Here is a 24549-nt window from a genome sequence, read left to right as displayed (position 1 = left end):
TCTTTATTTTGTCATACAACTGGTAATCTAGTCAACGTCTGACTGATAAATATGCCTCAGATGTAGAACAGTTCTTATAATAGGTATATTATGTAATAGGGATAGCTCTACTTACATATGGGCTCTGTGGTATGCTAGTTGGCATCTTTTCTCATAAAAGTTCTCATTTCCACTAGATATTTTTATTTTCAACACTTGCTATGTGCCAGAAACTGAAATCATCTAGAACAAGCAGGGTGGTTCTGCTGGGGACTTGGAGGAGGCGTGCAGGGCTATGTTGACACGCCAGCTCAGTACTTGAGTCTCCCCTCAGGACCTCAAGTACCAGGAGGAGCCATAATGAGGTGCCTCAGCCCAGGGAACCGGAAGAAGTAGAAAGGAAATAGTGGTCAAGACAGAGATGAGAAACAGCTTGGCAGGGGTGAAGTTTCACGCCGAGTCTCTTCTCTGCGTTCTAACTATACCAAAAAAGAAACTTCGGGGGAGCTACAGACCAAACAATGGAAGCACTGAGGATCTGGGTTCAACCACCCTGGAGACTGGGTATGCCACAAGAAATAAACTAGCCAAATGCCACTTCAGAATATAGCTCCGTTTCCTCCCCAGTGCCAGGGCTGGCCTTGCCCCTCTTTCTTCCTTCCTCCCCACGTGCTCTCCTTCCTATGGGGCCTCTGTTATTTCCCCTCCTCCCGATGGCTCCCAGAAGAGACAGGAAATAGGTTTGTGAATGTGAGGGGTCCAAGTGAATGGTGAAGACTTCTTTTCAGAAAGAACTGGTTGTTTTTTTTAAGAAAATAAACAGAAATATCATTTCCTTCTCTCTGTTCCCATAGCACCTGTTACCCAACAGGATGTAGTTGTTCAAACTCTGGCTCTACTGCCTGCAAACTGTGTGGTCTGAGGCAAGTTGCTTAACTTCTCTGTGCCTCGGTTTGTTTTCTCTTCTGAAAATGGGAATAATGAGATTACCAGTTGTACAGCACTTAGCACAGTGTGTGTCATGCTGTAAATACTTCAATGTGCTAGTTGTAGTGGTGGTTATTCCTCTAGCCCTCTTTCCCCTGTATTGTCAATTATCTGCTATTGTTCCTGTCTTCCTCCTAAAGACTGTGAGCTCCTTGAAATAAGGGCTACATCTCATTTACTCATATGCCAGAACCTTTTCTAGTGCCAGTGTTTGTTGTAGAGCAGAAGCTCATAAATGACTAATAGAAAATGATTCTTTTAAAAATATTCCCTCCTACTACTGTTGCATTTCTCTGTTCTCCTTTACAACAAAACTCCTTAAAAAAAAAAAAAAAAAAAGCTGTTACATTGCTTATCTCCATTTTGCCTCTTCCTATTCTCCAGATCACCAAATCCAACGAACAATTTTCAGTTTGAAATTTAAAATCTTCAAAACCAAATTCCTGGCTTTTCCTCCAAACTGCTCCTCCTAACATATTCCTTATCTTAGTAAATGGCAACTCAGCCCTTCTGTTAAATTGAATCATTCGAGTTTGTTGATATTTGACCAGTTTTGACCACAAAAAATTGCGATTTCATATGATTCTGAAACCTACAAAATGCTGAGACCTGAACTGGAGTCCTTAACTCCTCTTTCTCTCATAACTGACTTTGACTCTATCAGCATCCCTTATGGCCCTAAGTTCAAAATATATCCAGAATCTGTTCACTTCCCACATAACCTCCAGGGCTACCAACCTAGTCAAATCCCCTTCATGTCTTGTGTATTACTGCCCATTTCTGCCCTTGTTCTTCCCCTCACCAAAAGTCAATGCAGTAGCCAGTGTAAACATCTTAAAAGATCCTGTCACTCCTCTGCCCAAAATACACCAGGACGTTACTCAGAGAAAAAAAGTCCTCACAACAGGCTACAAGGCCCTATATGATTCGCCCACCACTATGATTCTCTGCTCTCTTTTCCTACCTCTCAATTTTGTTCACTTTGCTCCAATTAACTGGCCTCCTTGCTCATCCTCAAGCACACCAAACACATTCCCATCTCAGGACCTTTACACGTTTCTCAGATTGAAAGGCTCTTTCCCCAGATATCCACATGGCTAGTTGCCTCACTTCCTTCACATCTCTTACTAGATGTCACCTTGTCAGCCTATTCTTCCCTGACCACCCTACATTAATGAGCAAACACACACACACCTGCCTTATACTCCCTGTTTCCCTTACCTTCCTTTATTTTTCTCCATAATACATAAGTCCATCTAACAATATATTGCATTATATATTTACATTTTTATTTTTTATTCTCTGCCTAAATGCAACAAAATGTTTAAGCTGCAGAAAGGTAAATACTTTGTTCAATACTGTATCCCTAACAGCTAGAAGAATTGCTGGCATATAGCAGACCCTTAATAACTACTGCTTGAATAAAACAAAATAAATTCGTGAATGAGTATCTAGAACAAATTATTGTTAAGAATTTTTTTAATCTAAAAAAAAAATCACTGAGAGCAGAATCTGCTAATGCTAGAATCTGTTCATGAATGGTTAAACATGACTTACGGTGGAAGAAATTTACATGCTAGAGCTGCAGGGTCACTACACGTTTTAAAACAGGGAGTGGCACAAGGTTCATATCTCCATTCACACATCCTCCTGTAAGGCACTGCTGCCTGGATTTCTGGGGAAAAATGAAATTTAGATTGTGTACAAAAAATGGACAGCTTGAAAAATAATGATTTATGATAGTAAACCTTTAGGGTTTGATCTTTCTTTGATTATAATGCTGTGGAAAAGACAGGGCTATAGGGAATTAAAAGCATTGTAATTGCTTGCTGTTCAAAGCATTTCATGCTCAGGTCGAATATCAAAATGTTAGTTTACCTTCCAAACATTTAAAAAAGCAAGAGGTTCAGGAGGCCAAGGAAAATTCTAAATCTTCTTCCTTTCTTTATGTTTAGTGGGTGTTCATTGATCTATGTATCATGATAATAGCATACACTTGTTTGGAATTTTACTTTTTGCAAAATAATTTTTTGTCCATAATTTTATTTTATCCTTGCAACAATCCTGTTGCATGGGTATTACCTCCATTTTATAAATGAAGAATTTGAGGCTAAGAGGAGCCAAGTGACTTGCCAAATTCAAACAACTGGAAAAATGACAAGACCAAAGACATATTTATTGCCTGACATCAGACGTAAGAAAAACACTCCATCTTTGTTCTTCTCACAGAATTTAGCTCATTGCCTTGTACATGGTAAGTATTATCTAATGACAAAAATGAATGAACAGGTTTTAATAATACATGCTTGTAGCTATAAAAACCTTCCTTGACTGAAGATTTTTCTCCTGCATACTCTGCTAATATTTTCCCCTTCCCACATCATAGACCAGTCCTTCTGCAGCAATCCAAAACTATCTCTGAAGGAGAGAGCTCCATAAGGGAGAAAGTTCAGGAAGCAGGTTATGTTTCTTGGACTTCAGATACAGAATTCAATTCCAAGGTATGAGAAGGAAAATAAGTCTTTCTGGGAGGCATCTATGCATTTAAATATTAAAATACTCATTAGACCTGGGTTACTAGGATCATGGGGCATGAGAGAGGGTTGGTTCCAAGACTAGAATAAACCCCTAGTGTATCCTAGGTTTGGGAAGCCCACAAAGATGAGTTTCTGAGATTTTGATGATGCCATTGGCTGCAGTTGTCCAAAGCTCAGGTAAGGCCACTGGGTCTGGTTCTAATGGAGCAGATTTGTGTATTGGAGAGGAAATAAAGGCTTGCAAAGTTCAACTTTGAAGTAAATTCAAGTAAAAATATCACGCTCACTCTATAGAATGTTGTATAGCCATGTCAGTGACTCTTTTTCTCATGAGTCCAAAAACCCCATTCAATAGGCAAAAATTTGAAGCTCAGTTTGAATGTTCCAAAGAGATTTATAGAAATGTATCCACAACAAAAAAAGGCAAATGATTAGCTCTCTTAGACTGACTTAGAAGAGTTTGTTAGAATGAAAATTTGTTTGGGAGACCCAAGGCAGATATCAAGCTCTTAGATTTTGAAAATAAAGCATGACTTTTAAACACTGGGTAAGGCAGTGAGGATTCCTCTCTGAAATTTAGAAAATTCAATAGCTATAGAACAGCAAGGGTCTCTAGAAATAAGACCAGGATTCTGCTGAACCAGAAAAATCTTCTAGAGGTCAGTGGAACCAGACTCCGTAGTATTCAAAGAACAGAGTTAACACATTGTTTTTATCATTAAGAATCAAACTATATGAGAAGTTGCCTTCTAATGAAGGAAAAGGTAGATACAAAACTAGACAACAAGGAGACATGGGTAAGTTCTATTTCCAAAGCCCAGACAGCACTGAAAGTAATCATTGAGGCAATCATAAAAATAACATCATTTAAGGCTATTCTAAACAATTTACCACATTAACTTATGTAATACTATAACCCTATGAAGTAGGTATTATTATTTCTCCCATTTTACAGATGTGTAAACTGAGAGACAGGTTAAGAAACTTACTAAGGTCATAAAAGGTCATGCAACTAATTATACACATTAAAAATGATTTTTAAATTAAAACCTAATAAATATTCTGTCATTATTTAAGTTATCTACTTAATCTGTATTTGAAGATCTCAGGAAACATACCTTCTATGCTGAAGCTACTTAAATGTTTAAATTCTTCAGAATCATCATATTTTGATGCTTTGGCACTAGAATCTGTCAATATGATGAAGAAGCCTTTCTTGCTGTATAACTCAAAAGCACTGTAACCAGGAATCCAGAGGCCCTGATGGTGAAAAAATGTGGCTCTCCGATGAAAGGCGGAATTCACCTCCCACAGTTTCAGACTAAGAGTGTCATCATCATGGACATAGAGAAAGTAGTTTGGCCTTTCGGCAGATTCCAAGGAAACAAGTGCCAATGCTGTAAAACAGAGCAGTGTTTGACAACTCCCTGGGTTCTCTGGAGAAGGCAGATCATCAGCACTGGCATTATAAAATTCATTTATAAAGCTGACAAAAACAGAACTGCACAATTGTCATACATAGTTCATGCCAATCTCAAAGATTTCAGAAATGAATTATAAGATCTCTAAAGGAAAAAATAGTATTTTAATGCAATGCATAAAGTGACAGCTCCAAAAGTATTCAGTCTTTGATAAGTTCCATTTTTTAAAATAATTGATCATGTCTTTGGGGGAAAAAAAGAAGTATCAACTTAGGACCCCAGAATGTACAATCCCATACAAATAGTTGAACAGTTAATTGGACACACATTTGTACTTGCAAGCTTTAACATTTTCAAATGTACAAAATCTACAAATGGCTAAATTGGATGATAGAAAAGAAAAAGAGGACAGAGAAGCAGAGCAATTTAAACATGGTGCTGCATTTCAATATCACTGGATTCTTAATGAGCAAATGTTCTTGCAAGTGATTTTACTGCATTAAGAAAAGACTATTTGCTCAACATTATTGTCTATTTCCCAAGAGATGATGAGAAAGCTAATGAACAACTACAAAGCATTTGAGAAGTGTCATGCTTTTTTGTTATGCGCTTTAAAAGTTTCCCTTATATTTATAAAACCCATGGCATAAGTTTCTTCATTGAGATTTTAGATTTAATTTCTTAAACCTTAATTTCTTTAGGTCTCAATTCCTTAATTTAAATGTACTAGGATTTTTCTATTAAAAAAATTAATTTTTGTAAATCATACAATGAAGAGCTCTCTCAAATCCAATAAACGATTCCAAAGGCATTTATTGTGTCCTAAAACTTACAAACCCCTCTGCTGAGCACTGGAAAATGCAAAGAAAAATAAAAGATATTTTTATAAGAGAAAAAATATATAACTAATATATAAATTAGAACTTTAGACTGTGATAGGTGTTTTCACAGATTAAAAAGAATTAAAGGAGCTCTTTTTACAAGAATGGAGCAATTTATTTTAACTGGAAAATCAGGAGATTTCTCTGAATAAGTGAAACTTAAGTCGGATTCATTCATTCAATAAATATTTCCTAAGTTTATAGAACACACCATGCATGGGTCTAAGCAGGGTAAGAATAGTAACAATGTAGCCTGAACATCATGGATCAGAAGGGAACACCAACCACCAGGCAGAACAGGTGCCAAGTGGATACGACCAGTATAGATCTACAGGGGCAAACCAGTAAATGTGGTGCCAGGTACCATGACACACAAGGCCACGTAAGAAAAACAGATCATCTCAGTGACTATCTAGACTTTGATTTATGGTCTTAATTTAACTTCCTTGATATTAAATCACAACTTTTTTTCTTTTACTTTAATCTGGCATTAAAATCTTTCACATGTTAATTATCAGCAGACTATTTTTCAAAAATTTCAAATTAAGTTATGTGATTAATGCTATGAAAACTGAAGCTGTGCTTTATTTGGAACCAAAAACTCAACCAAACAATTGCATTCTAATTGCATCTATATATGCCAATAGATAAACAAAGAAATGATTTTATATACAAAAGAGAGAGCTAGTTCGTATACCAGTGTCTTATTTTATTTCAAATCCTTTAGAGCACCTAGAAAAATGTCATAAACATATTAGATTCCCCAATTAATATTTACTGCATGAATAAATGAAAAAAGGTCAGTGGAAAACTAAATTCTTATTTTCAGTTGGAAATTATACTTACATGATGCCTTCTCTTTGAAAAGACCTGGAGTGATCATAAAATTAAAAAATAAATCGCCATGAATACTACTTCTTGGCAGAGAGAAAATGCTTCTACTGGTCATATTGGCCCCCAGAATAAGGCCAGTCTGCCCATAACTTGCCAGCATATATGGTCCTTCTCCAAGCCCTAGTTAAATGCAAATGAGAGAATTATAAGTTGGCATAGTATTTTTACATTTCAAGCTGTCATTTCAATGGAATAAATTCTAATACCAAAAAATACTCTGAAAATTACTGAGCAAATTAAACATTCATCAGTAACATAATAACAACTCTTTTCAAAAAGAATATGTTATATTGATTTGGAATATATACATATGTAGAATATGCAGTTTAGAATATATATATACATGATTGTGTATGTGTATATGTATATGTACATGTATACCTAGCGGTGATGGATAAAAGGTTGACTTAAGGGCTTCCCTGGTGGCACAGTGGTTGAGAATCTGCCTGCCAATGCAGGGGACACGGGTTCGAGCCCTGGTCTGGGAAGATCCCACGTGCCGCAGAGCAACTGGGCCCATGAGCCACAATTACTGAGCCTGCACGTCTGGAGCCTGTGCTCCGCAACAAGAGAGGCCGCGATAGTGAGAGGACCGTGCACCGCGATGAAGAGTGGCCCCCGCTTGCCACAACTAGAGAAAGCCCTTGCACAGAAACGAAGACCCAACACAGCCATAAATAAAATAAATAAAATAAAATTTAAAAAAAAAAAGAAAAAAGAAAATGCTCCCTATTAAAAAAAAAAAAAAAAAAAAAGGTTGACTTAAGCTTTCTAGACCTCAAATTTTCTCACCTATTTGAAGATGTTTGTCTAGGTAACCTTTCACTCTAATATTCCAAGACTCTAATCTACTCTCAACAAACTTAAGCTTAGTTCTATCAATGGTAAGGTATTTTGATAGTCTTCTAAAAATCATCTCTCCTTAATAGGTTGCATTACATTAACACAGAATTCACAGACATGATATACAATATTTTACTATTTTGGGGATTACTGAATTTCATCAGTGAGGTATGTCTATAAAGAAGAAAATAAGATGATGCTGAACAGAGAAGTCATGGGTCATTTTACTTATGCTATCATTTCCATACACTTCAATGGTTTCATATAAAGTGAAAAATATATACTATAGTAAAAAAACTACTTAGTGTAGAACCAAACCTGAAACTCAGTCAAAGTAGTATTCCTACAAACTTCACCTTATAAAGAAAACTATATAAATTAATTTTAAAATTCACTGATATTAAAAATAAAATTGATGCGTTAAGTTTTATGGTAATAATGTCAGTTTACCTTCAACACAACCTCTACCACATTTAATGTTTTAAAATAAGTGAGGTACTATAAAACTTTGAGGTTTCTTCTGAATTATCTAAATTACATAATTATTAGCTGTGTACTTTTACAGGTATATGTAGATATTTACATTGTAGGTTATGTAAAATGCTAATATAGGTGCAATAGGTGGTTTCAGAAAAGAACAATCTGGTTACTCTCAGTGAATTTCACTTTTCCTCTTTTCTCCAATTTTTATCTCAAGGACAGTTTTCCTTTCCCAGCCTACGCTTAAGATGGATGGAAAAAAATTCAAAGAAATCCACAACCTGGGTTTTTTCCCTTTCAGGATGAAGACCAAGCCTAAGAGAAGGGGAGAAGATAATTGGATTAGAGCGTTACAAAGTCTCCCAAACAGGAAGGAGAGCAAGAACCAAAATTTCCATCATGAGGAACAGGAGAAGGTAGGGATTATAGGACGAATTATCTTCAAGTGCTGTCCCATCCACTGACTCATCAGCTGAGACACTTCACCACTGAGCAGCTAGGGACACTTCTAAGCCATGGGGAAGGAGCTTTAGGAGGGACTCAGACACCTTGAGCGCACATGGAGCTTTGAAAACCTCTGCCCCCCACACCAAGATGGAACTGAGCAGATGCAGTGAGGAATTTCGCTATAAGCCTGGCAGCAATGGTCTCCCCACCGCTGTTACAAATATATACCCTGCACAGTTTCTCTATGAGCCAAAGTCTACAACGTCCAAGAAAACTATATCATTAGTCTCCACCACCTACTAGCTCATTTTCTAGGGAAGACAAGAGCAACATAAACTTCCAAGATGAAAATATACACCAATTTAGATTTGTGTGAATATGTAAATAATGTACAAATAGGTATATAAACATGTAAATTATGAGATTCAATTCAAAATGAAGACAACATATACAACTACAGCTTGTGGGCTTCAAGCACCCTCACAGATGTCCAAGAGAAGAACAGGAGAAAGGAGATAGACCACTAAACAAAATATTCTCTCCCCTACTGCACAAGTACCTTCCTACAGCAACCTGAAGAGACAACTGTCATCTGAGAAATCCATTTGTATAAAAATCAAAAGCTCCTGAATTGATTCCCAGTTGATGGATATCTTGTGTCTGAATTGTTTTCCTGCATTTTCACTAGCAACTGAGGGACAAAAGTCACTGACTTTATCATCAATTTTCTGCAGGGAGAATTATAATTTCACTGTCTACTAAAAGCAATCATTTCCTGTAGTGATTATTTAAGCACAGTATTAAGAATATCTGATCTAATAAAATCACTCTGAACTTAAAACTTGCACAACAATTTTTAGCAGGATCTTGAAGTCTTACTCCCTACAGCAATAGAACCTTTATACTTTTATCAAATGCCATAAAAATGAAGATACTAGAGACAGTCATTTTGTGAAGGATTATTGAACTTATCTCAGTAGTAACCTCTGAATTTTCCTACTTTAAAAAATTTTTTCCTCCTACAGAATCACAATCATTTATCTCTGCATTTGCTTTGAATAATTTAAGTATTTTAATAACATAGAGTCCAGAGAAAAATGCCAGCTATGAATGTCCAAAGAAGACTAGGTAAGTTTACAATAGTTGTGAAATTATTTGAGATGAAACAAATTAAGAATACTCATTTAAAACTTTTTTCTTTTTATTACTATCAACAACTCCCACAATTCTTTATTCCCCTTAAGTTATCTACCTTGATCACGTTACTTTCACAACTCTTCCTCTCCTTGGCAGGTTGACTCTGTTCCCTATTACTTTGATCACAGGAAACAGAATCTCTGTCTCTCGTGGGTCTCATGAAGGCCGAATGCCCCGTGTTCACCCTCTGAATACTACCAATACAGTATTACAAATGAAACTAGAAGAACTGGTTTGAAGAATCTTGTAACACATTAGGGAAACAAACCATCAGTAGAAGTGCAGCAGACTTATTGACAAAAAGCAAAATGTACCAAGCAGCAAGAGGTAGAAATTCAACATTCATAGAAAATTCTGCTTCTGTTTCCAAGGGCCTGCAGAAGGAATGCCAGAAAGTACAAAGGCACAGATGGAGATTTTCACAGCAGAACTCTGTGAAGCAGGAATTCTTAAGCGAGGAAGTTATTGGAGCGTTTTCTCAACTTGCTGTCTGTGTACGTTGTGTAGAGCATATGATAACGATGTGCGGTGATCATTCCTAGACTAAGATGTGCTACTAGGCAGTGTAGCATGGAGATCAAGCTCGTGGGTTCTGAACTTAGATTGTTTATAAATCCATTTACCACATTTTGGCTAAACGACTTTGACCAAGTTATTTAATTCACCTATGCCTCAATTTCCTCCTTTGTGTTAATAATGATAATAATAATGTTATGCCTTTCAGGCATATTTTGAAGCTTAAATTATATGATATAGGTATAGTTAACACAACAAAAGCCATTTTTATTATTAGGTACTTAATATTAGGCAATCAGTCTCACCTTAAGCATGGAATCCAAAGGATTGATGTGGAGTGGGTGTGGTGTGGGAAATACGTTTGGTTTAGATTTTCTTTAACAAACACAGAATTTTTTAATGTGGGATTTTTTTTCCTCGTCAAACTTCCAAAGATATAACAGAAACAACCAAAGACTAAAATGTCCATTTTCTTTTTAATTCATCATCTCTATTTTACTAAAATTTTCTGGCTTTCTTTGTACTTTTACAGCTGACAGATTTCTTCGTGGCTCAATAAGTCATGGAAAATACTTTGCATTGGTTGGTTGGTTTTTTCTTTAATGGATCAGCTTTCCTATAACTATTACTCTAACCTACTCATCACAGGTTTTTGTCCAGTTACAGTCAAAATGGACACCTCCCTGGATCATCTTATTTGTCTGAATTAGGTTTAAGTGGCTATGCCTTCCTCATTAAATAGGTTTGACAAAAAGCAGGCTTCAATTCTGCTAATGTCTGGCATTTTCAATGAGGATATAATTCTCTGTCTCTTAAATCTATGCCTTAGTTTTAGGCAGCACCTCCTCTTAGACTTCCCATTGCAAATCTGAATGCTTAGGAGACTAGGAGATTTTCATTATTACTAAATCAATAAGTTCTCATTCTGATAAGATATAAATAATTATTTTGCCTAAAATGATGGCTAAATAAATTCCTATATTATAGTTTGTTTCTTTGATTTCCACAACATAATAAAAGTTTGAATAATGTCCATATTTATTCATAATGATAAAAGGTATGCATTTGGTATATATCTTTCATCCTTTTTACCTAAAAAATTAGCTAGCTTTACTCATTCATTCATTCATATTATTCAAAAACTACTGAGAGCCTCCTAGGTGCTGAGAACTTAGTTACAACACTTTTATTTTACAGGGAATAAATTCTAACACAAATACTTAGAAATTTAGATACATTTTAGAAGGCAATGGCTTTCATTGAGTCATACAGTTGGCACTTGAACAACATGGGTTTGAACTGTTCAAGTTCACTTATATGCAGATTTGTTTCAAGAGTAAATACTACAGTACTACACAATCCATGGCTGGTTGAATCTGAGGATGCAGAATTGCAGATATGCAGGGTGACTATAAACCATACATGGATTTTCTTTTTTTTTTTTTTTTTAGTTATCATAACAGCACCATTTAATAAGGGTTTATTTTGTTCCAGCAGTATAGGTGACATACAGTGTCTCATTTAAGCTCACAACAAACATAGAAATAAATAAACAAAAAAAATAAACTTAAATGACTTAACCAGGTTCACAATGTTTATACGTGACAGAGACTGGACTCTAATCCAGATCTGACTTCAGCTGCAGTTAATGACAACCACACTATAGCTTTTGGTTCCCAGCAAAGGTAATGCGTTATTAGAAGACCACTAAATCTCCATTCAGAAAGTCCTGGAAACTGTCCTGTAACTCAGCCCAGGGGACTCAGCTCTACCTCAGTTTCCTTCGTACGTCTCTACTCCTTCCTGGCCCACTTGCCATTCCCTAAATGTATACGTTCCCAACTTCCTACCTTCAGACTGTATCCTCTTCTCCTGAAAATCATCTTTTCCTCTCTACATAGCCATACATGGATTCTCAATTGCGCAGAGAGTTGGCACCCCTAGCCCCCTCCTTGTTCAAGGGTTAACTGTATGCCAAATTATGAACTCTTCATACCTTGTTCCCAGCAAACTTGTTCAAGAACTTTGAATCTGAAGATATATTTAATAAAATACTATAGTGATATTCTTTAAATGTCACATACCTTCATTGTAATATTCACAATCGAGTGCTAAAAGGAAAAAAGAAGAAATGTTAAACTAAATAAGGATCTCACCAATTATCTGAATATATGCAAGATATGGTTTATCAATGACAAAGTGAAAGAACTCAGAATGACATCATTATTTGGGAGTTTTCTCTGAGCAAAGAGGATTCTTTAAGAGTGCTCTGTAATAATTCATTAAATTTCCTAAGATTATTTTATAGGTAGGCAAGTATATCTGCCAATTTATAAATGTCCACTGAAAGTGTTAAAATCATAAGCTGTTCATCAGATGACTTACTATCTACACAAGTAAATGAAAAGTTTAGAGTCAAATCTGAACACAAATTCAAAATGATGTTTTTAAAACTATGTTTCTTATCATTAGAACAGTGGAATTTCATAGCCATAAGAGAAATAGGCATAAACAGTATCTCCGAAGATGGTATGTAAATAATTTGTAGTTCAAATGTTACAGTCACAACAGTCTAACACAGAACAGAAAAACTTACTTCAAAGTTTCTTTTATAAATCCTTTAGCTATACTACAATTTATCTGCATTGTCAAAAGAATATAAAATTTACCCATCTTAAAGAAATTCTATTTCCATGAGTCCATGGTATCGCTTCTAAGATGAGACAATATGAATCTCTTCATAATGTTCCCACCTAATGATGATGCCCTGAGAGGGTACTCACAACAAATAGTAGATGATCTCCAGTGAACAGAAACCCCTTCCTGACAACACTTGTACGCATACGCTGCTACACTTGTGCATAAACATTCACAATCCCCACCAAGGTTACAGTTACACGTGTCTTCATGACAATTTTTGGCAAAAGAAGTAACATCAATCTGAAAATGAAGTGAAAGATAAATTAATTTCAAAAAGTACTAACTACAGCTGATTAAAATTCAACCTTCTAAAAGAAAACTAACTGGTAGATTTTCAAAATTTGCTATTATCAGCTTAACACTGCCACCTAGAGAGTTCTCAATATCTCAAACTTCTATTCATCCAAAGGAATTTATTAGGCAAATGTAAGATCAAAGAACTAGCAACACAGGTAACGGGACTAACAAATATAACTTCAACATCTGCAATACAACAGATTAATATCTGTAGAAGCTCATTGTTTCTTTATTGGCATATTCGCATGGCATTAAAAGAATGTTCTACTTCCAAATGTACTTTTGTTTAGTTTTTAATAATATCTTAAACTATTTTTAAAACTTCTATTGGAACCTAAAATTATTATGTTGGAAAGACATTTAAAAAGTTAAATTTCTAAATAAATTACATTCAATCTTAGGATGTGCTTGTAAAACCATTTTAAATGTGTCACTAATAATACTTGTAAACTATACTTTGGGTTAAGGAGAAGAATGCCCATTTGGTAGTGTCCTCTGAAGAAAGATAAGCATTTATGGCTTTGATCAGTCATTTATGGCTTTGATGATGGACGTAAAAATGTTTCATAAACTGAAACAGATCATTAACAAGCATTATATATGCTGTTAAATAGGATGGAGTGAGGAAGAATGTAAATCAACTAAATGTGTCAGTGCCACAGAAAAACAAACTACCAGATTTGTCTTCCTAACAAGGGTTAGGTAGTATACCTGAAAAGCCAATGGGTAGCTAAATTATTTGTCCTGTTCATCTCAACATTATAGATACAGCAGCACTTGTTTAAATTGGGAAGTTTAGTAAAGCGTTCATTTACCACATTGCGACAAGGAGCAAAGACATCACTGTACAAAATGGAGCATTCTTTCTTGGCGTAAGGAAATTTGTTTTGATGTGCCTCACAGGGTTTAAATGATTCACTTGGGGTTTCACACTGTGTAAAAAGAGAAAAGAAAGTTTTTAAGGGGTGATTTCTGAAGCTGAAACCAGAGTAACCTAATCTGACTTTATCCACCACAATCATATCTAATATATTCTCATTCTTTTAGACAGACTTTACCTAAAGCACCTGTGCTCAGCCAACTCAGTGTTAATAGTATATAGTATTTTTGAAAGCAACTAAATTTACTATTAAAATCATGAAAATATTAGAGAGTGAAGGTAAATCATTTTTAAACTGTCAAGTGCAGCATTACATGACTAAAAAAATTGCCTAAGCAAATTATTCTCTTTCCTTTAACTTTCACGTCCTTCATTTCTGTCACAAGCCATCCTCTGAGGAGTTGCATACACTCAAGTGTCTACAGGCTCACCTCCCATATACTAAACAATTCGGTCTCTGCTTCTTCGAATCCACCTCCCTGAAACTGGCCTGGAGAAGGCCATCATTGATCTCCTCAATACTAAAAAAAAAGGCAACTTTTCAGTCTTTATCTCACTTGCCCTTTCGCTGTCTTTGATTCTGTTTCATACTTTACCCTTCTCACGTGTCTCGCATGTGTTTCCGGTGGCACCATTTTCTGCTGGGTTTCCCCCTAGTTCATTTGCTGCTACTCCTCATCCTCCTTCCACCTCCTTTCTCTGCAAGACTTGACCTTCAAATCTCTATTTTTTTCATTCTATACACTTCTCATGCCTTCAGCAACCTGAATATAATAGTAACTACCAAATCCATATTTCCAGCCCATATCTCTTTTCTGATATCTCAAAAATTGGGACATTTCCACATAAATATCTGTCTCTTCTCTCTCAACACATTCTAAAATGTACTTATCTTACACCATTGTCCTGTCCCCACCGTCCCCTACCACCCACTTTCCTCTGTGCCCTGTCTCCTGGAAGAGCACCAGTGTCTACGCAATAAGCCAGGAAGATTGGAGACATTCTTGAATTCTCCAAATTCATCTTTCCTATGCAGTCCTTTCAACAGAGGCTGATGTTTCAGATGTCTCTCAGATTTAGATGGTTTTCTAAATCTTCACTGATTTAACATTTCTTAGCTGGATTATAAGAGCCTAACTAATTTAGGGCCTTCGAGTCCAGATCCTAGCACACATATCTTGCAGCTTTATATTTTGCATTTCAGCCATTCCTTACTTCAAACCTTCCACCACAGCCATATTGAACTTCTTAAAATTCCTGTTAGGCACCATACTCACTCCAGTCTTCCTGACACGTTCTAAAGGGATGCTCCCTCCTTTGCTGCTGCACTCTTTCCCATCATCTTCACTTGTATAGCTCTTATGAGTCTTGTAGGAGTCAGCTCAATGGCACCTTCTTGGGGAACCTTCCTTTGACCATCACGAACTCCATGTTGTATACACCTCTATCCAAGCACCTGTCTCATATTTCCATTGTTAAGTTTTTCTACCTCGTCTGCTAAACTAGACTCTAAATTCCTAAGGGCAGTGGTTATGTTTTAATAATATTATGTGTTCATATATCCTGGAAAACATTAAGTGCTAAATAGAACTTACTGGATGAATTTTTTTTTTTTATTTTCAGCTTTGTCCATTAGGTATTAATGAGTCTAAAATTCTTTGATGAGTCCAAATATTTAAGTATTATTATAAATTAGGTATTCCTTAATTCTTTTTATTTTTTTAAGAAATAAAATATTTATACTTTCCAATGTAGACCACAATGAAATATACTGCTTAAATTTTACTAAATTGGATGAATGTTTAACCGCAATCCCCTTTTATTTTTATAAAAAGATTTAGATATGTTAGTAAATTAGGCAAAATAGTAAGGCAACTAACCAAATAGTAACCAACCAGGAAATTGTAGTTGCAGACACTACTTTCAGTTAGAAAAAAAATAGGTTAAAAAAAAAGTAGAAGAAAAGAGTAGAACAAATTTCCAGTTTGACTGTTTTCTGAGTTAGTTCAGCACTTCTCAGATTGTGTCCCATAGAAAACTATTTCCTTGATAACTAATACACAAAAACGTAAGTTCTGTGTCAGTAAGTTCGGGAATCCCTTCAAACACATCCCTCCCTTAGAGGAATATAATGCCTCAAGAAATCCTTCAAAAAAGAAATATGCCTGACTTAATTTATTCTAACTGCTCCCAAAGGTAAATTGGCCACAAATCCATTCCCTATCCCTCCCCATCCCACATCCAGCCATGTCTGGAGAACAAATGTTAAGAAATTCTGCCTTCATTTATTCATTACCTTGAGTTGACAAAAGATACATCATTAGAAATACAAATACACTGAAAGAGAATTTTGCAGTGAAAGGAAAAGCATGTGATTAGAAGATGTGAATTTGAAAGTCACTCCTGCTGCTTTCTGGATATATAATATTAGACAAGTCATTTAACCTTCCTGAGTCTCAATTTCTTCATCTATAATATGGAGTCAACACCCTTTACATTACAAGACTGTCACAGGATTACATGAGAAATTAAATGTGAAAGTAGTTTGAGTTTGTCAACTATGAATTACTGCACAAATATTACATAAAATAGTGTTACCTAAATAAATTTTTCTGTAAGGATAAAATGTTTTAGTGGATAAATACAACAAAAAATATTTGTTTACTTCTAAAATACATATATTCCACTTACCTGTCCTAATGCCCAACTATCTCCAAATACCTGGGCATTTCTCACTTCTAAGTTATTGGATGTGGTCATATCATTTGAAGTACATTTGTCAAAGTTTCCACATAATCCTGATAATTTGTTCTAAAGTAAAAGAAAATTATCATGAAATATTCTATATTCATTTTAACATTTAAGGACTAATATTCACTGAAATTTTCAAGAGATTTAAAATAGACATTTTAAGAATTTCCACAATAACCATTTAAAAAATGTTTCAAGAAGGTGGAATTTCATGTCTATTTAATTATAATTAACAGAAATTTCATGTCTATTTAATTATAATTTAATTATAATTAATTATTTTAGATTCTCAAAAATATTTTTCCATCCCCCGAATTTTATCTTTTCACACTTACCATTGTCTTAGCATTGATGTAACTAATAATATAAGTAACTTGGAAAAGTATAATACAAACACTACAGTGTCTGTACAAGTATAATACAAACATTACAGTATATGTCTGAGTGTGTATATACAAATATGTGTATATATATACATATTCTGTGTATATTTACATATTTACATTTTAATGATGAAAGACCCACTTCCTGTTACGTTTAAGGTTTTCTAAGACTTATATAAATGTTGAAACCATAGAAATAATTTATCTTTCTTTAGGTCGTACTTTGAAAAGCCAAAACATTCAAAGCATAACTTCTAAAGAAAAAGTTAACTCTATATTCATATATCATGCCACCATGAGACACAATAAATGAAATCCACATCTTACCTCATTTTTATAAAGTTTGTTATGGGTTATGCAGTGGTTACTGAAAGTGCCATATGGATTATCCACATCAACAATATCCACTGCATTTTCTCAAATAACGTGAAAAACTTTTCTCTTGGGGAGGGAGATGGATTAAGAGTACAGGGAAGAATGAGATTCCAAAAGCAATGAAAATCCTCCTCAAGCTTTGAAATTAAACAAACTGACCTCTCTCCTCATGTACTGAAGAATGGAACGCAGCCCTTTGTTAATGGTAAGTTGGCTGCCCATGCCTCCAGCAAAGCTGACAATAATCTTGGGATTGCAACTGCCACGGCCACTGCTTACCATGGTGCCTCTGCTCTCAGAAGCCGCAATACCTATTCAAAGACAGTGGCCTCTTCCTCTACTGCTCACCCCAAAATTTAAGGCAGCAGTAACAGTAAGGGAAGATGTACAAGAATAAATGTTTAATTTGTTTTCAAAAAGTAAGGAGGGGGTGCTTCCCTGGTGGCGCAGTGGTTGAGAATTTGCCTGCTAATGCAGAGGACGCGGGTTCGAGCCCTGGTCTTGGAAGATCCCACATGTCGCGGAGCAACTAGGCCCGTGAGCCACAATTACTGAGCCTGCGCGTCTGGAGCCTGTGCTCCGCAACAAGAGAGGCCGCGATAATGAGAGGCCCACGCACCGCGATGAAGAGTGGCCCCCGCTTGCCACAACTAGAGAAAGCCCTTGCACAGAAACGAAGACCCAACACAGCCAAAAATAAATATAAAAATAAAATAAATTAAAAAGTATTCGTTATCTGAAATTTAAAAAATTTAAAAAAAAAAAGTAAGGAGGGGAGGATACATGGTAGACAGTGGCAGAAAACATAGCTGAAGAAGTATGGCAATGACTAAATTATTTCATCTTCATCAAAGAAATGCAAGATGCCAGCAAACACCTAGGAATAGATTTGGGGGCTTTATTTTACTTAGGGCTGAAAGAAAATGACTTCAATATACAATCATATCTTAAGTTTATAACATTTTAAAATATTTTAAAATATGTATATTTTCCAGTTTTATGAGAATTTGTTATTACTATCCCCATTTTTCCCTAACTTGCCACAGATTATATCCATGAGTCTCAATTTCAATTTCAGATAAAGTGCATTTTTAAAACTATATCAGGGCTTCCCTGGTAGCGCAGTGGTTGAGAGTCTGCCTGCTAATGCAGGGGACACGGGTTCGGGCCCTGGTCTGGGAAGATCCCACATGCCGCGGAGCAACTAGGCCCGTGAGCCACAACTACTGAGCCTGCGCGCCTGGAGCCTGTGCTCCGCAACAAGAGAGGCTGCGATAGTGAGAGGCCCGCGCACCGCGATGAAGAGTGGCCCCCGCTTGCCACAACTAGAGAAAGCCCTCGCACAGAAACGAAGACCCAACACAGCCCAAATAAACAAATAAATAAATAAAGATGTCAGTTCTTTTAAAAAAAAAACAAAAAACTATATCAACGTTTCAAAAACAACCTTAACATATAAATTTAAAATGTTTAATAAAATTTTAAATATCTAAAATAATAAAAATATTTAATAATATCTAGTACAATATTTAACAGTAAACAATAATTAAAACAATGTAAAATATAAATTGACAAAAATTGTAAACAACCCAGATTGAATCTTCAACCATTAATGGATAATACAAACTAGTACATCCATACAACAGAGTACCACTTAGCAGTGTATAGGAACGATTAATTCATCCAACAATATGGATGAATCTTGAATGTATTTTGCCAAGTCAAAGAAGCCAGACCCAAAAGGCTATAGATTGCATGATTTCATTTCTACTGTATCCAGAAAAGGCAAAACTATGCAGATGGAAAATAGATCAATGGTTGCCAAGGGTGAGGGGTTGGAAGTAGGAGTTGACAATAAAGAGGCAACATGTGAGAAATTGGGGAATTGATGGATCTGTTCTATCTAGAACTGTGGTGGTGGATACACAACTCCATGCATTTGTTAAAATCCACAGAACTGCAGACAACAAAAGTAAATTATTTTACATTTTTTTTTAGAATTTTACTGCATGTAAACTTAAAAAATATCCAGAATATGGAGGAAAAGATGGAATGCAAACTGTAATAAATGAATCTAACTCTACTACAAACATATCAAATAACCATGCTGCAGGGAATGGGAAAAAAAGAACCTGACCTAAGTAACTTTGGAAAACTGGATACTGTAAGGCTGAAGTAAAAAAGAACTGTATACAGCATTTGGTAAAGTTGTTCTTCTCTGGGGTCTGAGTTAGTAATTCTGAAAATATAACTTATTTCTTAAAGAAAAACATCAATCATTTTATTTCTGTAAAACATCAAAAAGGTAAATGTAATTCCATTTTTTGCATCTCATTTGGATTGACCTACCAAATAGGCTGACTTACCCTCCACTGTGGTCCAACTTTGATATGGATGGTTGTCTTTTTATCCCAAAGAATAGTGATGTCTTTCTCTGGAAAGTATACTACCATGTAGTACCCTGCCTTCCAAAGCTGGTATGTTGGTTTATTTTCCAGAAAAAAACCTGATCGTTTCTTCAAAAAAAAAAAGAAAGAAAAAGCATAATAAAGAAAAAAATGAATTTCTTGTTTTCTCACCAAAATGTAAACATTAATTAATATCCATCAATAATTATCTATGTACTAGTGTTTTTGCTTAGCCTTGTCTTTCCTGAATTTTGTAGTGAAAGACAGAACAAGTGTATAAAATAGGAAAATCATAAAATTGGTAACAAGATACAAACTGGTAGATAGGCTCAACATGGATAAATGAGCAAAGGGAAAAAGGTATTTCAGTTATAGAGAAGAGCACAAACAAGGCATGGACATAGAGTACACTAGGGGGATATACCTGCCGACCCAGAAATTCTATATTGATGGTGAATAAATATGATTGAGTACTAAAAATGTATGACTTTACCTGAATAATTGAAAAACAAAAGCACAAAGTGTGTGTGTGTGTGTGTGTGTGTGTCTACAGAGAGAAAGAGGTGTTAAGGAGGACAGGGAGATGAATTTCCATGAAAGGAACTTAGGAAGGCTCTTTGCAAGAGGTGGAACATATATTACTGATATGTAAGAGGCCATAATGGGAAGATATAAAGGGCTGGAAAAGAGAATGAGGAAGAAATCATCCCAAGCAAAGGGAATCAGTTGAATAAAGGCTTAGGGGCAGGAAGTTTAATTTGTTCAGTACTAAGGAGAGCACCAGAGAGCTACAGCATGGATTCCATGACAAGCATAGTCTGAGACCCTTTGCCATCAAGTTACCCATCACAATCAATGGCTGTTATTCCATGTGCAAAATGTCCTCGATAAAGGCTTTTGAATAGTAAAATGACAGACCATGTTTGTATATTAAAAGAAAATAATGTGTGTGCTAGAAAGGATAATAGTAGGGAGAAACTAGAGACGGAACCCACTGGGAAAATTTAGAGTACCTTTAACCTAAAGTGAGAATATGCAATGTTCTTTATGGGCAAGGGCTATACCCTATAAAAGATTATGCTGAATCTGACATTGAAATTAACTCACATAATAACTTTAAAAATACATGGTTAACTCAAAGTAAATAAAACAAATTTAACCAGAAGCAAAATTTGTGAAGGAGATATGAAATCCTTTGGTTATTTTTCTCCCCCAAGTAAGAACAAAAGTATAGTTTGGAAACACTGTACTAGAGTGTACAGTTTTATAAATATTTCATAGGGCAAATTAAATAAACTCAGTCACATCCATAAGGAGTTTTCAGTCTCCTAGATCAAGGTCATACATATAAGCGCTCGGTATACTGTATAGGACAGTATGAATTCTTAATGGACTCTACCTAACCTCATTTCCTTCTACTTACAAGTGCCAAGTTGGAGTTACAGGGCAATGCCCTCAGTACCTGTGAGGGTCTGCACTCAACCTGGAAGTACCCTGTGCCTAAGTGAGCAAGGCATTAAATAATAAATAAAAAACACCATGGCAGGTCAAGAAAGACTAAAAAACAAAGGAAAAAAATTTTCCCTGTTTGATCAAGGGCTCTACATTTTCATTTTTCACTAGGTCCATAAAATGTGTAGCCTGCCAGGCCCCCATATCACCCTCTGCCATAGAACCTATTTTTATCATTTTGATTACACTTTTCAGGACCTTTCTATTATCTGATTTGTCTTTGGCATTATTATCTGTCTTCCCCCCTACATGAACGTTAGTTCCTAGAAAGATGCACTTTGTCAAGTTTATGGCAGTATCTGCAGCTTCTAGATCAAGGGTAACATATATTTTTAACACCTTCCTGCACTGGCCTGTTCTTAGTTCTCAGCTTCCAGCCTGAACGGCAATAATCAAAGTAAGTAAGTGAAATGTTTGTAGCTTATAGCTCCTTTTCAATCCATGAAATACTTCTTTCATGTATTTTCCTATTAAACTCCCCTCAGACTGGTTGACATATCACTGGAACATAATGTTGGAAGTCCAACATTTTTGAACTTCCTTCAGGTTGGTTTTGTATTAGCTATCCTGATGTAAAAGCACATCCTCTCTATTTGCCTGTAGGGCTAAATCCTTCATTTTTATTAGACAAAGCAGTTTGCTACAAGAGAACAATACTCTTTGGTCAAAAGGAGATGGTGTACTCCTTACTTTTCAGATTAGGAAGTAAAGATGTTTCTCATTATAAGATTGAGGTATTATGAATTGGACCTCCACTTCAGGGGAGAATTATTGCACTATAAATAAACTCTAGTGATGTTAGAAAAGTAAGTTATAAAAAGCAGAGAATTAAAACTTTTAAAATACAGCTTAAATTCATAAAATGTTTATATGCTACATATTTGGTAAAATTAGAGTGGTACATTTATTGAAAAAATAACAGGTTTTTTTCCTTCCCCTGAATGAGCAATGCATCTGCCATAAAACAAATGGTACTTATTTTCACTTTTGATGCTCAAGAAAAAATATTAGCCAGAGATTTGTTAGGGTCAAACTATCTTCACGATTTTTCTTCATCTTACTTTATACTTCACTACTGATATGAAGGAGATTCATCAGCACCTGCATTCAGGTGAAAATTGGAAGATGAACATTACACAGAACTGCAATTACCACTTCAAAAATGTGTCAAACAGTCTTTATAAGAGCATTTACTATTTTCTCTTCAGTTTTTCTTTTTTTTAACACATCCTTTCTCTTAGAGAGAACCTTCACCTATAAATGAATATCCAGCTGATGGCTACACCAAACTGCAGTAATTACTTCACAAAGATGTTAGCATGACTTGTACAAACTCTGTTTTGCTCAAATCTTAATTGCTGCCTGGTTGGTCTCAACATTTCTTACTGAGACATGAGCTATGATCTAGGGCACCGATTCTCAAACTTTAGTGTGCAGAATTTGGGGAACCATTGAAATATTGATTGTCATCAACTTCAGCCATTCTAATTCCTGAGGTGGAGTCTAGGGACCAGCTCTTATAATAAATATTCTAGATGATTCTAATGCAGAAGTTTTGCAAACCAAACTGAGAAACGCTAGTCTAAAAACTCAAAAATAGGTCACTTTATAAAGGCCATATGTCAGATCATGTCACTTAATTCCAAAATTTCTTCCTTGTAGAGTAAGTTCAAATATTATATTACACAGCCTCCTGGTCTACTGCCCTTGTCCCCAAGCTTCCTGCATGAAAGTCAATCTGGACACTCCTCCCTGATCTTTGCCTCACCCTCCCTCCACTATCCCCATCCACCTCAACCAAACTAAACTGCTTGCAGTTCTCCAAACGTGCCATTTTATCTTTGAACTCTGTTCCTTTCAACATGACTGTTCCTCTGTACTGATTGCCTTCCTACTCTCTCTCTTCACCTGCCTAATACCTACTCATCCTTTAAGACTCAGTTCAAATCATCTCCCCCAAAGCATGTCTTCTGAGCCTTCAAAAATAAGGAGGGTGAAGGAGAGGAGGAGAGCTATTTCCTGAAATTCATTCTTTCATTTAATCCTCATGTGAACTTAGGAAGTAGATTCCAAAATCATCCCAAATTTACAAATGGGAAAGCTGCAGCTTGGAGGGGTTAAATAAAGTTGCCCAAAGTGACACAGTTAGCAGGTGACAGGACAGAGGTTCTAAGTGAGTACTAACTGACTCCAGTCTATGCTCTTCACAACTACCCTGAACATCCTAGGTTGGCTTAGGTCTTCTTAGGGATTCTCCTGCTTTCCTAAACACACTCCTACCATAGTACACCACACTGCACAGCCTCGTTTACTTGAAACGTACCCCTCACCTCAGTATAAGTTCCTTAAGAGCAAGGACAGTGAGTGTCTTTTCACTGTTGTAGTCCCAATTAACACATAACTTTGTACAAAGTAGACATTACGAATAAATGAATGAATGATCGAATGAATGAATGAATGAACTTTATTCATTCTTTCAAACTGCACAGGCTCCAAGTATACAAGAATGAACAAATAAGACAGTGGTCTCAATTCTCACAGAACTCATAGACAAATAGAAAAGACACAGACCACCACACAGGGGTCCCCAACCCCCGGGCCTTGGACTGGTACCAGTCCGTGGCCTCTTAGGAACCAGGCCACACAGCAGGAGGTGAGCAGTGGGCGAGCGAGCGAAGCTTCATCTGTATTTACAGCCGCTCCCCATCACTTGCATTATCACCTGAGCTCCGCTTCCTGTCAGATCAGCGGCAGCATTAGATTCTCATAGGAGCGCGAACCCTACTGTGAACTGCGCATGTGAGGGATCTAGGTTGCGTGCTCCTTACGAGAATCTAATGCCTGATGATCTGAGGGGGAGCTGAGGCGGTGATGCTAGCGCTGGGGAGCGGCTGCAAGTACAGATTATCATTAGCAGAGAGGTTTGACTGTGCGGAGACCATAATAAATCAATTGCTTGCAGACTCATATCAAAACCCTATCAGTGAGGGGCAAGTGAAAACAAGCTCAGGGCTCCCAGTGATTCTGTATTATGGTGAGTTGTATAATTATTTCATTATAT

At 36.1% G+C, this 24549-nt stretch overlaps 1 protein-coding gene across 2 annotated transcripts in view; it reads right to left on the bottom strand.

Moving 5' to 3' along the window:
* Positions 1-24549, bottom strand: part of OTOGL (otogelin like) — a 148495-nt gene that overhangs the window by 52317 nt on the left and 71629 nt on the right. For both annotated transcript variants that reach the window (XM_059936589.1, XM_059936590.1), the window contains 8 exons: positions 19935-20084; positions 16751-16870; positions 13995-14111; positions 12966-13122; positions 12267-12293; positions 6652-6819; positions 4622-4900; positions 2524-2641 (listed from right to left, as the gene is read on the bottom strand). In XM_059936589.1, coding sequence (XP_059792572.1) covers positions 2524-2641; positions 4622-4900; positions 6652-6819; positions 12267-12293; positions 12966-13122; positions 13995-14111; positions 16751-16870; positions 19935-20084 — 1136 coding nt within the window. The remainder of the gene's footprint in view (positions 1-2523; positions 2642-4621; positions 4901-6651; positions 6820-12266; positions 12294-12965; positions 13123-13994; positions 14112-16750; positions 16871-19934; positions 20085-24549) is intronic.

This window comes from Balaenoptera ricei, chromosome 10 (genome assembly GCF_028023285.1).
Source record: "Balaenoptera ricei isolate mBalRic1 chromosome 10, mBalRic1.hap2, whole genome shotgun sequence".
Classification (NCBI taxonomy): Eukaryota; Metazoa; Chordata; class Mammalia; order Artiodactyla; family Balaenopteridae; genus Balaenoptera; species Balaenoptera ricei.
This window is presented reverse-complemented; position numbering and strand designations above follow the sequence as displayed.